At 41.3% G+C, this 16,925-nt stretch overlaps 1 protein-coding gene and 1 pseudogene across 1 annotated transcript in view; both read right to left on the reverse strand.

Moving 5' to 3' along the window:
* Rad50 (RAD50 double strand break repair protein) overlaps positions 1 to 16,925 on the reverse strand; it is a 55,352-nt gene that overhangs the window by 36,268 nt on the left and 2,159 nt on the right. Inside the window, exons 3-11 of the mRNA XM_036197783.1 lie at positions 12,992 to 13,143; positions 10,238 to 10,423; positions 9,395 to 9,599; positions 5,674 to 5,802; positions 5,303 to 5,468; positions 4,313 to 4,506; positions 3,558 to 3,764; positions 1,879 to 2,061; positions 361 to 518 (exon numbers count right to left, since the gene is read on the reverse strand). Coding sequence (XP_036053676.1) covers positions 361 to 518; positions 1,879 to 2,061; positions 3,558 to 3,764; positions 4,313 to 4,506; positions 5,303 to 5,468; positions 5,674 to 5,802; positions 9,395 to 9,599; positions 10,238 to 10,423; positions 12,992 to 13,143 — 1,580 coding nt within the window. The remainder of the gene's footprint in view (positions 1 to 360; positions 519 to 1,878; positions 2,062 to 3,557; positions 3,765 to 4,312; positions 4,507 to 5,302; positions 5,469 to 5,673; positions 5,803 to 9,394; positions 9,600 to 10,237; positions 10,424 to 12,991; positions 13,144 to 16,925) is intronic.
* Positions 6,441 to 6,610, reverse strand: LOC118590577 (annotated as a pseudogene).

Below are 16,925 nucleotides of genomic sequence, written 5' to 3' on the forward strand. Positions count from 1 at the left end.
TCTGCAGTTTTAAGAGACAAGAGGCCCCAGCCACTCGTATTACATTTTATTTAAATTGCCAGAAGAAGAAAAAAAATCAACTGACTATGACGTATCATTTCATGACAATGAATGTTTAAAATAATAGCTGGGTGGTGGTCGCACATGCCTCTAACCCCAGCACTTGGGAGGCAGAGCCAGGCGGATCTCTGTGAGTTCAAGGCCAGCCTGGTCTACAGAGTGAGATCCAGGAAAGGTGCAAAGCTACACAGAGAAACCCTGTCTCGAAAAACCAAAAATAAATAAATAAATAAATAAATAAATTAAATAAAAGCAAGAAATAAGGAGATTTCTATCAGTGGCAATGTTCTAGCAACTCACTTCAGTGTGGCAAGTCTGTTCCTGGTCTGGTTGATTTCTTTGGATTTAGAATGAAGCCAGTCTTCAAGTTGTTTTTTGTTAGGAAAATACCCCAACAGTGAAGTCAGCTCATCACTGTGCCTAGACTTTATCTTTCTGATTTGATCATCTTTGTCAGCCTATTATGAAATATAAAACAGACAAATCAACTTTACGAAGTCAAGCCTCTACCTCCACATTCTATTAAGAACACAAATAAATTCTAGGGATTGGTGGGACAGCTCAGCATGTGAAAGCATCTGCCACAACAGCCTGATGACCCAGTTCACCCGAGACCTGCATGAAGGTAGAAGAGCACCAACTCCACAACGCTGTGTCTGTCTGTCTGTCTGTCTGTCTGTCTCTGTCTCTCTCTCTCTCTTTAACTTTTGAGACAGAGTCTCACTCAGTAGTCCTGACTGGCCTGGAACTTGCTATGTAGACCAGGCTGGCAAGGAACTCCCAGAGATCTGTCTACCTCTGCCATGCAAATGCTGAGAATAAAGGTACCCCCACTACCGGGGGGCTTCAAAGCATATGTGTGCTCATAAACACACACTAAATAAGTAGAATTATAAAAATGAATTGAATAAATAAATTCTAGAATGACTAGGATTCCTGATTTAAAAAAGAAAAGTATAAAATTTAAGCAGAAGGGCCAGGCAGTGGTGGCACATGTCTTTAATCCCAGCACTTGGGAGGCAGAGGCAGGTGGATCTTAGTGAGTTCAAGGCTAGCCTGGTCTACAAAGCAAGTTCCAGGACAGCTAGGACTGTTACACAGAGAAACCCTGTCTCAAAAAACAAAAACAAACAAACAAAAAAAGTCAAGCAGAAAATATAAAATTTCTTAAAGACTTGGAGTGAGGACTGACTTTTTTTTTTTTTTTTTTTTTTTTAAAAACATCTGTATGTATGCACTCTGACCATGGCAATGTGAAGGTCTAAGGACAACTTTGGAGTCAGCTCTTTCCTTCTATTGTGTGAGTTCCAGGATTAAATTCAGGTGGGCAGGCTTGGTATAGAGTCTCTTTACCTTCAAGATATTTTCCAAGTCTCAGTATGGTCTTTTTAAGTCAGAGAAAAAATTCTAATGTCATAAAAAATTTTAATTCTATATGTCAAAAGTTACCAACAATGAACACATTTTTGTGTTTTTAATTCTGGGCTTTCTGTTATTAAAACATATCTAGGCAATGGCATATGCGTATATTCCCAGTTAGGAAGCTGAGGGAGGAGAATCACTTGAGTCCAGAGTCAGAGGCCAGCAAGGGCAACAGGACAGGGCTACAACTCATCTAAAAAAAAAAAAAAAACAGTAACTAAAGTGAAAAAAGAAAATGAAAGTTTTAAGTTTGAAAGTCGATTCTATAAGCATATTTTTAATACTAAGTTCTTACAACCTCTAAATACAAAGCCAATACCAAATCAATACTTCACAGTCTTCCTACTACAATTTTAAATACCAACCAGTATAGCTAAGACAGAAGGAAAATCCTACCTTGTCTTTGGTCAGCATCTCCATCTGCGTGCGGGTTGTTGTGTGATGATTCAACTGCTCCATCTCCTGGTCCAGCTTCCGCAAGCTCCGGTCCAGGTCTGCTTTCTCACTTTGGAGGCTTATTACCTCTGCCTTTAGGGTTTCTACACTGCTGCTTTTCTCAGCCTTGTTTAGTTCACGTTCCTAATCAATAATCAAAACAAATGCACGTTTATATGTTCTGTGCCAGAATTAGGATGATGACAAAGTGTGATGGAAATTACCTCTCAGGGTCACCTGCTTTGAAACAGCTCTTTCCACTTTTGGAGCATGTATTGTTCTTTCTTTTAATAAACTTCAGTTTTGCCTCTAAAAACAAAAATCATTTCTTATGTATAAAGCATGTATGACTGCAGGCCAGAAGAGGGCACCAGATCTCATTACAGATGGTTGTGAGCCACCATGTGGTTGCTGGGAATTGAACTCAGGACCTCTGGAAGAACAGTCGGTGCTCTTAACCTGAGCCATCTCTTCAGCCCCAAAAATCATTTCTAAGAGCATCAAAACACTACTTTTTGCTCATTACCAAAAGAGAAAAAAAATATACTTAAATATGCTTTGGGAAAAATCTTATTCATGTTACTGTACTAACTGTAATGATAGAGAATTAGTAAATAAACATAGAAGGGCCCAACAGAAAGGAGAAATGAAAATTAAAAAAAAAAAAAAAAAAAGAGGGGCTGAAAAGACGGTTCGACTGCACATACTGCTTTTCCAGAGGACCCAAGTTCAACTCCCAGAACTCAGGTCAGGCAGCTCGCAGATACAGATCCAACGCTTTTGGCCTCTTTCAGTACGTGGACCCCCTTACACGTACCCACACAGACACATACATGCATAATTAAAAATGAATCTTTAAAAAAAAGAAAAAGAAAAGAATTAACAAAAATGTATCCATGTAGATGGATTAGAAACTCTCGTCACCATTTAAGTTTTTATTACGTCTCCATGTAACTCACTACTGCTTAGCATGTAGAAACCACAGAACCACTGTGACGTGGCCCTCACTGGCACTTGCACACCCTGACAACACCGTGATAAACTGTAAACTGATGAAAATGTACACTGCAGTGGCAGTTTATCCGAGTCATGGAGGTGGACGCAGAGGCTCTGCCAGGCATCAGGATGCTTACTTTGAAGAGGAACAGAAATGTCAAGGAAGAGGACAGGAACAAGGAAGAAACTCAAACCTCTTGAAGAAAATGGCCAGGAAAATCGGTTTACCACAGAAAAAGTGGTAACAAGTCAATAATAACATAAAATCTAAGTGTGGAAACTAACTGGAAAAATTCTGGAGTTTGAACTTAGGTCGAATGCCGAGGTACTTGTAATGATCACCTCACTTTATTGTGTTTGGAACACACATCTGTGAGCCATACTCAAAGAGCCTTGGAGTTAGAGAATCTAAAGCTTGGAAGTCTGAAGACAAGTATTTTTTAAGAGTTTTCTCGGTGATACTGATTTCTAGCCCACCCACTTCTGGAACCAAGGAGTTGATGACCAAGCCATTTAATAAATCTATGTGGATTATCAGATGAAATGGCACACTCCCAGGGCAAGAGAGACACTCAGAATAGAGGATCCCAGGTGTCTTAGACGTGAGAGTGCTCAGGGACCACTTGGTCACTCGGACAGCTTACGGTTTTTCTGAGCTCCTGGTCCAGCTCCAGAATCCTGTCTGATGAGCCCTCTAGCGTCTGCAGCTCGTTCTTCACGTTCCTCAGCTCGCTCTGCTTCTTAGTGAGCAGTTCTGTTTTCAGCTCGATCATCCGGCCCAGTCCGGCCTTCTTGTCCCTTATCTCATCAATCTGCTTTTGCTTCAGAGTTTCTTTTTCTGTAAGGTCATTCTAAATGCCAAGGATATGCATTAGTAAGTCTTTCATTAAGCAACTAAGGAAATTTCCCTTTAAAGTAACATATAGAACAAAGGAAATATAGGAGATAATTTCTAAGACTATGAAAAACACTGCCCAGAGGTGACCATCAGTAACTATGAGCACAGTTTTTTGCAAATATCCTCAAAAATAAATTTTACTTAATAAAACCACAGATCTACATTTTGCTCCTATTTTTATCCTTATGAATCAAATAAAATGTTTCTAAAAGTTTTTATTCTACTTAATAGCCAAACACTCACTAAAAATGTGACAAAATCAGGTTCACTTAAAAAGTTTATTGAATCATGCAGGGTGTGATTTAATCTCAGACTTGGGAGGTGAGGCGGCCGATCTCTATGAGTTTGAGGCCAGCCTGGTCTACAAAGTGAGTTCCAGGACAGCAAGAGATACACAGAGAGACCCTGTCTCAAAAATCAAACATACAACAAAAAAAAGTTTATCATTCACCTAGTGAATCTGACACAAAAGACAGCAAACCTGGATTTCAAGGTATTTACCAAGAGCTGGCTGGCAGTCTGAGCTTCTCTTTCCTGTCTCTCTCTCACAAGTCCGTGAAAATTTTTAATCTGTCTTTCACTAAAAGGCCCACGCTCAAAACCATCCAATTCGAGATGTGTTGCCAAAGACTGAATTAATGAATCTCTGGCTCGGATATGTTCTTGATGGCGATCTGCCTGTAGTTGTAGACGACCTTTATTTAAAAAAAAACAAAACTTTTATCAGCTGATTTAAGTTGTGGTAACAGTAGACTCATATTGCAGTTGTAAAAACAACACAGTATAACCTCTTCTATAGTCTGCCCACTTTGCTCTAATGGAAACTGTAAAACTGTTGTTTAAAGTCTACACTGGTCTACTAACATTGTATAACCCATCAGGTCTACCCAAATTCCCCAGTGATATTTGTACACATTTGTGTGCATGTATTAAGTTCTGTGTAATTTTTTAGAAAAGATTTAAAATTTTTGTTTATACGTATATGTGTGTCTGTGCCACAAGTGTATGAGTTTCTGTGGAGACAAGAGGGCATTAGATCCTTGGAACCAGAGTTACAGGTGACTGTAAGTCACCCGATATAGGTGCTGGGAACCAAACTCAAGTTCTCTGGAAGAGCAGCAAATGCTCTAACCACTGAACCATCTCTCCAAGCCCAAAGTCTATATAATTTTATCCCACGTCAGTTTACAGTTCCAAACGGCTGTGGAAATGCTAAACAGTTTCAGCACCTGAAGAACCTTCTTGTTCTGTAACCATAAGCACACCCATCTTCCTCCTGCCCCTCCTCCTGACCACTATCCCTAGCAACCACGTATTTTGGTTGCTATGTCCTATGTCCTCGATTTTGACATTTCAAAGACTATAGAGATAAAAGCACACTCTACAGCCTTTCGAGATTGGGTGTTCTCAGGATTAAGTCTGGGGAGTCTTTCTTCCCGCAGAAAGACGCATGTGCTATTGGGGAAAAGGCCGGGCAGGCCAGGCCCTTACCCTGCTCCACCAGCAGCTCCTCTCTCTCCTGGTTGAGGAGGCGAGCTTCTTTGTTCAGCTTCTCCAGTTCACGCTGACAGTCCACCAAGCGCCTCTCTTTCTCCCTCACTGTCCTCTGGTGATTGTGATACAAGTCATTCAGCTGCTCATCAGTCCCTTGAAACACCTGTGTCAATCCAAAATACAGCTTTAATGTATGACTATGCCAAGAACATAAATCAAACTTTAATCAATACCCATTTTAACAGAGGTATCACAAACATCAAGATTCAGGCTTACTTTTTCCCTAAAATGTGGAGATGAAAGGGTTTTAACGCAATTCACTATGATAACCCCTGAATTTTCAAACAACCAAACTTCTGACCACAAACCTTTTCCATCTTCTGTTCTAATTCACTGTTATCTTTCTCCATTTGTTTCTTTCTGCTATCCAAGGCTTTAATTTCATTGTCAAGTCTCATTATTTTAGAGAGGTTGTGTTCAATTTCTTTTAGGCGATTCTGAAAGTTAACAACAAATTCTACATGAATGGAATCTGTGGTGGTATTGTGTTCCCCGAAATATTGTGCATGCTAATAAACGTATCTGGGGTCAGAAAACAGAACAGCCACAATATTAAACATAGAGGATAGGCAGTGGTAGCACACACCTTTAATCCTAGCATTCTAGAGGCAGAAATTCATCTGGATCTCTGTGAGTTCAGGGCCACACTGGAAACAGCCAAGCATGGTGACTCACGCCTTTAATCCCAGGGAGTAATGATAGAAAGCAGAAAGGTTTATAAGGTGTGAGGGCTAGAAACTAGAAGCATTTGGCTGGTTAAGCATTTAGGCTTTTGAGCAACAGTTCAGCTGAGATTCATTCTGGAGGAGGACTCAAGAGGCTTCCAGTCTGAGGAAACAGGATCAGCTGAGGAACTGGCAAGGTAAGGTAGCTGTGGCTTGTTCTGCTTCTCTGATCTTCCAGCGTTCACCCCAATACCTGACCTCAGATTTGACTTTATTAATAAGGCCATCTAAGATCCGTGCTACAGGCATCCATTGTGGCTTACATCATTGAGGAAAGGACGTAAGTTATGCAAGGACCGTTTACTAAGACACCGCCATTTAGTGCTAACAGCAGCGTGTGAAAGAGGCAGTAGAGGTACTGTGTAAAGCGTTAAGGACATTGTAAAGCCCATACCCTGCTTTCATTTGTTCCTAAGGTACTGGCAGCTACAGTCTGTGAAATGCTGCATTTTAACTACTGAGGCTAAACTGATAAGAACGGATACTACACTTGCTCCTAGTCAAAAGACCAAGAAGTGGTTTATTATTATTCATGTATACATGCATGTGTGTTTGTGTACATGCCCAAGGAGGTCAGACAAGTGCCAGATCCCCTGGAGCTAGAGTTACAGGCAATTGTGAGCTATCTGATATGAATGCTGGGAACCGAACTTGGATCTTCTATAAGAACAGTGAACCCTCTTAACTGCTGAGCCTTCAATCCTGCCTGTGACATGCCACATTTTAAGAACAGAATTCTTATGCCAGGCGGTGGTGGCACACGCCTTTAATCCCAGCACTCGGGAGGCAGAGCCAGGCCGATCTTTGTGAGTTCGAGGCCAGCCTGGTCTACCAGGTAAGTTCCAGGAAAGGCGTAAAGCTACACAGAGAAACCCTGTCTCAAAAAACAAAACAAAACAAAACAAAAAAGAACAGAAAGATGAAGTACTGAGGCTTCATACACAATAGGCAAGCATTTTAACACTGAGCTATAGTCCCAAGCCTAACTTCTTGCTGTTGTAGTTGACATAGGCTCTCATGTAGTCCACACTGGCTTTAAACTCCCTATGTAGCCAGATGACCTTAAAATCCCAATTTTTCTGCCTCCATTCATCAAGTACATCAGGCATAAATGTGGTGCACAGATAAACATGCAGGCAAAACATACACATAAAAATAACGGAAAAAAAATAAATCATGTTAGTAACATATCTATTTTCTGTTAGATACTAATGGACTAACACTAATGGACAGTATGCAGTCACCATACAAACAGGACTTCCTTTACTTTGTTGTCTCCTATATCCCTGGAAGTGCTCAATGTTAGTTAAGTGAAAGATTCGAACAAAATCATCTTACAAACAGTAACGGTGATAGCACTGATTAAAGCCTACTGTGTTCTACTACTAGGTAAGAGCACATGCTAAGCAGCACAGTCAGAAGACCTGACCAACTTGGACAAAGCTGCAGGGACCAGGCTGGAATCAGGTGCAGTGGTGTGCACATAACGCCAGGGCTCAGGAGGGGAGACTGACATGCAGGTCCTCCTTGAGCTTGCAGACAGAGGCACAGAATATCTGGGTACATGCTACCAAATACATGCATCTCTTGAACACCTTTCTTATACACCACAGGGTTCAGCTGCTGCTCTCATCCAGGCTCTGAAAGGAGGTAGGAAAAAGGATCCCTTCATCCTAGCCCATGAGTCTAAGGTCTGCCTGGGAAAACAGCTAAGATCCTGTCTCATAGATAATTATGTAAAACCAGAAGAGGGTAGGAAGAAGGAACAACCAAAGCCAAGTATGTATGAAAATTTGGTAAGAAAACCTGCTAATTTTCCCTGCCCTGGAGCTGAGGACCAAACCCAGGGCCTTGCCGCTCTACCACTGAGCTAAATCCCCAACCCCAAAAACTTGCTAATTTGTAAGCTGCTTTTTTAAAACATCAACAACACAGGGCTTAGAAAACTACACTAGCCGGTGGGTGGAGGTGCATGCCTTTAATCCCAGCACTCAGGAGGCAGAAGCAGATGGATCTCTGTGAGTTCGAGGCCAGCCTACAAAGTGAGTTCCAGGACAGGCTCCAAAGCTACACAGAAATCCTGTCTCAAAAAAAAAACAAAAAACAAAAAACCAAACAAACAAAAAGAAAGTTATACTAATTTGCATATATGTAATGAATGAATTCCAAATTTTGTACAAATGTCAACAACACCTCTAAAACTATAAAAATGCTCTACAAAGACAATTTGAAAATCTCAACAACAACAACAACAACAAAAACCAACCACAACTGTAAGTAAAGTCAGGTCTAGCCGCAGCAGGGTTAACAGCGAGGACCAGTGCCAAGCACTCATTCACAATCTACTTTCAAATACAACCTCATCAGGCAACTTAAACACCACTGTCCAACTGGGCGTGGTAGCACTGAGAGGCAGAGGCAGGTGGAGGCCACCCTGATCTACAGAGTGAGTTCTAGGACAGCCAGGGCTACTCAGAAAAAGTCTGTATCCAAAAAAAAAACTAAAATAAATATAAATATAAATAAATAAGTAAGAATGACTTGTCTAACACAGACCTAAGATTTTAGACAGGATTGATTGAGTTTCTGGTAATTTTAGAGAAATATACATGCTACTAAGGTCATATAAAAATAAGTACTTTGTGACGATGGAGACATGGCTTAGAAGTTAAGAGCAGCTTGATTCCCATCACCCACATGGTGACTCACAATATCTGTAACTCCGGTTCCAGGGGATCTGACCCTTTTCTGGGTTCCACAGGCACTGCACACACATGGTGCACAGACATACATTCAGGCAAAACACCAATATACATAAAATAAAAAATAACTATTTTTTTAAAAGGTACTTTAGGCTGGAAGGCGGTGGTGGTACACACCTTTAATCTCAGTACTTGAGAGGCAGAGATAGGCGGATCCCTGAGTTCAAGGCCAGCCTGGTCTACAGAGTGAGTTTCAGGAGTCAGGGCTACACAGAGAAACCCTGTCTTGAAAACCAAAATAAATAAATACATGAAAAGTACTTTAGGGGTAAGTGATGGTGGGGGAAGGAGATTTCTTCTTAGAATGCTAGAAAACAGCTATTGCCACCATGGTGAACACAATCAGTAACTAAGTGTTGATACTTGTAAACTGCTGAGAAAATAAAATTTAAGTGCTCCTACCACACAAAAAAGAGATAGGACATAACACAAATGTTAATTGGCTGGCTTTACCTATCCTTATAGCAAATACTTACATAAATCATATTATATGTCATAAACATACACAATTTTAATTTGCCATAAGAAAAAAAAATCAATACCTTCAATGGCTCAAGTTCATTCTCATAGGACTTGACAATTTCCTGTGAAGATGCTAACTGGGCTTCCTTACTAGTAATCTGTTCACGAATCTCACAAGCTTTTTCCTTATTCTGCTTCAGATATTTCAGTTCTGTTTGACACTCTTTTACCTTCTGGCCTTGTGTCTGACGCACCTGCCGAAGTGTATCTAAGGCTTTAATGTACCTTTGAAGATAGGAAATCAAAGTAAAGTTTCTGGCTGAGTGAATTACAGTAGAATATTATGCAAACATTAATACTATATTTGGAGTTAATAACCTGGAAAATGTTTATGACATCATGGCCAAGTGAAAAAAATTACACTTATTTTATCAGATAAACATGCACAGCAAGAAAACTGAAAGTATGCCCAATGGCTGCCGCTTGGTGGAGTAGTGAGTGCTGACTCTTTTTGCTTTTTAATTTTGTCTTTTATAAGAGCACTGCCAGGAGGTAGTGGCACATGCCTTTGACCCCAGCACTCAGAAGGCAGTGGAAGGTGGATTTCTTGTGAGTTCAAGGCCAGTCTGGTCTACAAAGCATGTTCCTTGACTACCAGAACTGTTACATGGAGAAACCTTGTTTCAAAACACTAAATAAAAATAAAAATAAAAAAAGAGCATCAAGGTGGTCATGGTGGTGTGTCCCTAAAGCTCCAGGTGCTGGGTGAGCACAGAAGTTTGAGGGGAGCCTGGGCAATAAAACCAACTGAAACACCCAGTCCAGAATGGGGATCTAACTGGTAAGGACCTGGTTCAAGCACAGTCTCACAAAATACAACATGACTAAATAACTTTGCAGCCACAAAAGTCACAGATACAAACCTTGTTGCTGAAAAAATCTCATCAAACTTCTGCTTCAGGGCCTTTCCTTCACTTAAAGGCCAGTTGGAGTCTTCTTGGTGACAGAAAATGACATTATTTAGCACAGCCTTGGAAACCCCAAGACAGCTTATCATTTCTCGGTCTATTTCTGCACATTTGGAGCTGATACTGACATTTTCACCATGCCTACAAAGGTGAGAATCAAGGCTGTCAGTGAAATGACCTTCAGAGGTACCTACTCTGCTGTTTAATCTTACAAACCCTTCTCTTGAGGTCTTATCTACCTGAGACTGGCCTCAAACGCACTATATAGCCAAGAATGATCTAAGAACTACCCTCAAGCCCCATGTACTAGGATTGCAAGGGTCTGCCACCCCCAGTCTATGTGGTGTATAATAGGCAAGTACTCTACCAGCTGAGCACTTATCAGCACATGCTATTCTTCACAAACAAAATGGCCCTTTGTCTGTCCCATGAAAACGGGGTCCTCCCATAGCCAGGGAGACAGATTAGTTGGTGAAGTGCCTGCTACCCAGGCATCACGACCGGAGCTCAATCCCCAGAACCCATGTAAAGAAAGCTCAGGTGGTGGCATGCACTTGTAGTATCAGCTGAGGAGGCGGAGACAGGACTCCTGGGACTCACAGGCCATTAGCCTAGTTGAATTAGCAAGCTCCAGGTCAATAAATGACTATGTCTCAAAAAAAAAAAAAAAAAAAAAAGAGGTGAATGGCTCCTGAAGAACCATACCCAAGGCTCCAAGGCTGAACTCTGGCTTCTTCAAACATAAGCAGATACACCCATAGGAGGGAAAAAAGCTAACTCTTCATGGTCAAAAAGTTCACTGATGAGAAGGTTATGTAAAACAGGTAGTGCAAAAAGCAGGCAAGAATTTTTAAAAGCATAGTAGGACTTTTTGGGGTCTATGTGTTTGTTTTTGTGTTAATGTCTATGTATACATTTCCATGTAGGGGCCACAGGACAATGCAAGGTATCTTTCTCAATCAATGTCCACCTTTCTTCTGAGACATTAAATCTGGAGTTCCTGATTCAGGTGACTGAGTACCCAGCAAGTCCCAAGACCCTCCTGTCTGTTTCCCCAGAGCTGGAATTACAAGCACACATGAATACATCTGGCCTTTACATGGGTGCTGAGAATCTAACCTGGATCCTCACGCTTGTTGGGCAAGAATATCCCCATATTTCAAATTTTAAATAACGAATTTAAAATAATCTGAGTGAACATAATTATGGGTGCCAGCAGATGGTATCAGATCCTCTGGAGCTGGAATTATGGGTGATTTTGAGTGTCCTGATCAGGTGCTGAGAGCTGAACTGGGCCCTCTGGAGAATGCAAGTGAGTCATCTCTCTAGCCCCAATAAGGATTTTCTACAGTTGCTCTTAGCCAAATGGCTGAGAAGTGGTGAAACCCATTTCCTAACCCACTCTGTTTGTGTTTCTCTTTATTCACCTTTCTCTGTCTGCTATTGATGATCATAGTCTATTGTATATTCGCTTAAGTCTCTTGTGTTTTTAGTTCTGGGATGGAAGAATGAATACTTCCTGTCTACTTACATGAATATTTTAAATTAGCACATTTAAAATCTAAGTATGTGAGCTGGATGCGGTGGTTCACAGCTGTAATCCTAGCATTAAGGAGGCTAAGGCAGGCAGGCTGCCACAAACTGTGCTAATGCAGTGGCACACGCCTATAGTTTCTTGGGAGATAGAAGCAGGAAGATCAGAAGTTCAAGTCATCCTTGGCTACAAAGGAAGTTTCAAACAACCTAGATTTCAGGAGACCCTTATCTCAAAACAAAACAAAGCAAAACAAACCCCAAATATATAAAGGAAACTCCTGACATTCTTTTCTAATAAAGCCTACCTCCACAATCCATATCTATTACCAGAGAGTACCAATTCTAACACAGTGATAATGGACAAAAGGGATAAATTATTAGTCTTCCCTACTTGTCTACTTTTCACCTTATCCATCCTCTCTGTATGAAAGTCACATTTATTCAACCTATACTTGAATAGTTACTCACTTAATTATAACAACTATTCATAAATGACATAGGCAATGGAGTATTATTGCTAAATCTTTAATAAGATCATTCTATTTCTGGGCTGGAGAGATGGCTCAGTGGTTTAGAGTACTTGTTGTTCTTGCAGAGGACTTGGGTTTGATTCCAAACACCCACGTGGTGGCTCACAACCATCTACAAGTCCAGGTCCAGGAGATCTGATGCTTTCTTCTAACCCATTGTACATGGAAGCAAAACATTCCTACATATTAAATATATAAATGTAAAAAGAAATTGAAAAAAAAAAAAAAACGTTCTATTTCAAGATAAACAGTATCAAAAAAGGACATGTTGACAGTGGCTGAGATTCTGTAACGTAGAGGCATGGAGTAGATGGGAGCTCTACTCTGTATTCAATTACACTGTGAAAACAAATTTACTCTAAAAACAGAGCCTGAGGTCAGGTGTGGAGACATATGCCTGTAATCCCAGCACTCACAAGGCTGAGACAAAATTTCAGGCCATTCTTGGCAACACAGTGAGTTCCAAGCTAGGCTGAGCTTCAGTATAAGTCCTGTGTCAAAACGAAAAAAGAAGACTTTTCTTTTTCAAAAAGGAAAACAAAATCCTGTTGAAAGAAAAGTAATATACTCTCCTAGAAGAAAACAGTAGTGACAGGAAGCCTCCTGGGCTCATAGCTCTCCCAAGTACAAGGTGAGTACCTACTTTTTCCTAGTAATGACTCCTTCCAGGGTTTTAAATTCCGTTTTTTTGCTTTTCTGACTGCAAAGCATAGACCTCTGCACAGCCACCACCTCTCCATTGACATCTCGAAACTGCAGGCGAATCTGGGCTCGCACATCTGTTTCTTGAGCAACCTTTGATGGTAAACAGAATAACAGTCATAAGGAGTACCAGCATGTCCCTATCAAGGAGAGGAAAGAGTATCACTACCTTGCTTATCTAAAAATGAGGGGGAAGTCACTAAAGACCTCATTCAAAATGAGCTATTTTTACACATTTTCAAAACACGGGAAGTATACTGCTGAGCTTATTACTTCAAGATCATACAGCATTAGCTGCATCTTTTGTTCAGTGCTCAATTCCCCTCTAGGAAGTCACCTCATTGTTCTGTACACTGTAATATATTCCACTTTTATAAATACCATAGCAGTAGCCAACAAAAACCCCATTATCAAGAACTCTTGCCGGGTACTGGTGGTGCACACCTTTAACCCAGCACTTGGGAAGCAGTAGGTGGATCTCTGTGAGTTTGAGGCCAGCCTGGGCTACAGAGTGAATTCTAGGACAGCCAGGGCTACACAGAGAAACCCTATCTTGAAAAACAAAAACCAAAAGGAAGGAAGGAAGAAGAAAATTCTCTAGCTATTGTCCTCTTAGTTACAGAAAAAAAAAATCATAAAATAATGATTGGTTTTCTGACCACTGAAGCCTACTTTGTCAAGAGAAGCAAATGGCTTCCTACATCTGAACACCCTTTCACTAATGTTACCATGTGAAGTCGATGGCATGCTCCTTCGATAACTATCGACCTCTCCGCTTCCTGGTCTGTAAACACATCAATACTAATGCTCTAGCTGCAGGCCCTGAAGCCCTTTTGTTCATTTCTAACTTGTTCTCCTCAGGCTCTAAATAGTAACTGTACTGAACTGTGTCTATCACTAATCCCTATGGTTTTTTTTTTTTTTTGTAATTCTAACTTCTCAATGATACTTTTTCTTTCTTTCTTTTTTTTTGCAACTGGATATTTACTTTGGAGATCTACCAAATACCTCAAACTTACATATGTAAACCAGACCCACCCAAATTTCCTTTTTTAGGACCTCTATGACAATAAAAGGCAAAATTTTTATTTTTTTGAGACAGGATCTCACCATGTAGTCTTTGCTATCCTGGAACTCTCTCTGTAGACCAGGCTAGCTTCGAACTCACAGAGATCCTCCAACCTCTGCCTCCTGAGTGCCTGATTATCTTAATTTGCTCAAGGAGAAAGCCTGAGGCTAGGCTTTTGCTTCTCTCAACATCATTATCCCAAACATTAGCTGATCTGTTGGTTCCACACTCAGGTCACACCCCACATCTCTCTCTCTCCCCACTTCCACTACCTTAACTAAGCCTCTCGGTCTGTCTCTTTCCTACCTTACAGTCTTCGGTCAGCAACAGACTGATCCTTAACACGTAGCTCAGACTGTGTTTTCTCTGCTCTAAATCTTCTCAATATCTATGACAACTGGGCTGAGGCTACAGCTCAGCAGTAAAGCATCTGCCCGGCGTGCTGAGGCCCCACAGAGCCTAGTGTCTTCTAAGTCTGACATGGCTTTCCCTGTCTGCCTTCACCACTCTGCTCTTCTTGCTCCTTACACATGCTCAGCATGTTCCACTTCAGGGACTATGCACTCAGTATTAACACTGGATGAACCAATCTTCCCCAGACTCTAAGCAACTCGCTTCCGCTTGAACAAATATTAAAATTTGTATCTTGTCTGTTTTTGAGTCTGGGTCTCTTGATGTAGCTCTGGCTGGTCTGCAACTTCCTTCAAGAGTGCATCAAGGACACAACTCGGGGATCGCTGGTGGCTCAAATCATGGTGGGGGGGTGGCTTGCAACCAAGAGTGGCGGCAACAGAATGGTGAGGACAAATCCTGGGTACATTTTAAGGAGGAGCAAAGGCTGGCTTGTGAATTGGAAACTGGGTAAGATAAAGGAATCAACTAATTAAGGCCAGCCCACAGGGTTTTGTTAGTTTGTTTTTTGTTTGAGACAGTGTAACAGCCTGGCTGTCCTGGAAGCCACTTTTTTTTTTTTTTTTTTTAAAGATTTATTTATTTATTATGTATACAGTAGTTTGCCTATATCATGTCTGCACACCAGAAGAGGGCACCAGATCTCATTACAGATGGTTGTGAGCCACCATGTGGGTGCTGGGAATTGAACTCAGGACTCTGGAAGTGCAGCCAGTGCTCTTAACCTCTGAGCCATCTCTCCAGCCTGGAAGCCACTTTTGTAGACCAGGGTGGCTCACCACCTGCCTCTGCCTCCCAAGTGCTGGACTAAAGGTGCGCCACCATGCCAGGCCTCAACCACAGGTTTTGGCACAGGAAAGAGAAAAATGTGTGGATGATGCTGTCATTTACTAAACTGGAGTTCTGGAGGTAGAGCCAGGACTGAAAACAAGGGGATTCTTCATAAAATAATTTATACCCAACACAATGAACAGTATGGACACACACGGAGGGTAGTTTAGGAGATTTTTATTAAAAACTGAAGGACTTTTCACCTGATCCCTCCTTCCTACTTCTCAATGAAGTAACTGAGCAGAGTAGATTCTAGGGTTAGAAAGAAGGTATGAGCAGTCATTTTAGAGAGGGCTCAATAAAAATGACCATTTCCAAGATGAAATTCATAAATACTTTCATAATTCCAGCATTATCTTTAGTCATGGGAAAGTTTAACGTGATACTAGGAGCTTTTTGAGGTTTGTTTGGTTTGAGTACTAGTTAGGTTTTGTTGCTAAACACTGAAACAAACCAAAAAGAGTTTGGGGAGTTTTATTTGGCTTACAAGTTAGTTTCACGTCAGGAAGCCAGGGCAGAGGCTTAAGTCAGGAATCTGGAAGCAGGAACTGAAGCAGAGACCACAGAGGACTGCTGCTTACTGGCTTGTTTCTCTGGCTTGCTCAGCCACCTTTCTTACACAGCTCAGGCCCACCTGCCCAAGGACAGTACTACCCACAGTGGGCTGGGCCCTCCCATATCAATCAGCAATCAAGAAAATGCCCACAGACAGGCTCACAGGCCAATTTGATGGAGGCAATTCCTCAGTTGAGGTTCCCTCATTCCTAGCTATGTCTAGGCTTGTGTCAGTTTGACAAAAACTATGACAACCTGGTTTTGTTTGAGACAAGGTCTCACGTAGCCCAGTAGGGCCTTGACCTCCTGATCCTCCTGTCTCCGCTTCCAGAGTGCTAGATTACAGGCCTCTGGCAGCATACCAAGCTTAACGTTTAAAGTTACAAGTAATGACACAGCTGAAATTACTGACAGGTGGTTAAATAGACGAGGGCTGGTAGTAGTGGCTCGTGCCTTAACTCAGGAGGCAGAGGCAGGTTAATTTCTGTTAAATTAAAGGCTAGTCGGGTTTACACAGCTAGTTTCAGGTCAGCCAGGACCACACAGGGAGACTTTGTACTAAAGTAAATAAACACAGTGGGCAGTAGTGGCACACACCTTTAATCCCAGCACTCAGGAGGCAGAGGCAAGCGGATCTCTGTGAGTTCGAGGCCACCCTGGTCTACAGAGGGAGATCCGGGACAGGCTCCAAAGCTACACAGAGAAACCGTGTCTCGAAAAACCAAAACCAAACAACAATAACCCTACAGGACATAAACTCAACCCAGTATTAATGGAAACTAAAAACAGGAAGTGGTATATGTATTAACAAAATTCTAGAAATACACTGAAATATTAATGTGCAAGTGTATTTATAGATACACACACATGGTTATACAAGCACAGGAATAATTTAACAATAAACCCTTAACTGAGATTTACTGAGTTACTGAGATTTAACGGCACTAAATAAATTCATATTCTTGTTGTATACAGATATGCAATAAGAAAAACCTATAGGCCAAACTCA

This window comes from Onychomys torridus, chromosome 8 (assembly GCF_903995425.1).
Source record: "Onychomys torridus chromosome 8, mOncTor1.1, whole genome shotgun sequence".
In the NCBI taxonomy this organism is placed as follows: Eukaryota; Metazoa; Chordata; class Mammalia; order Rodentia; family Cricetidae; genus Onychomys; species Onychomys torridus.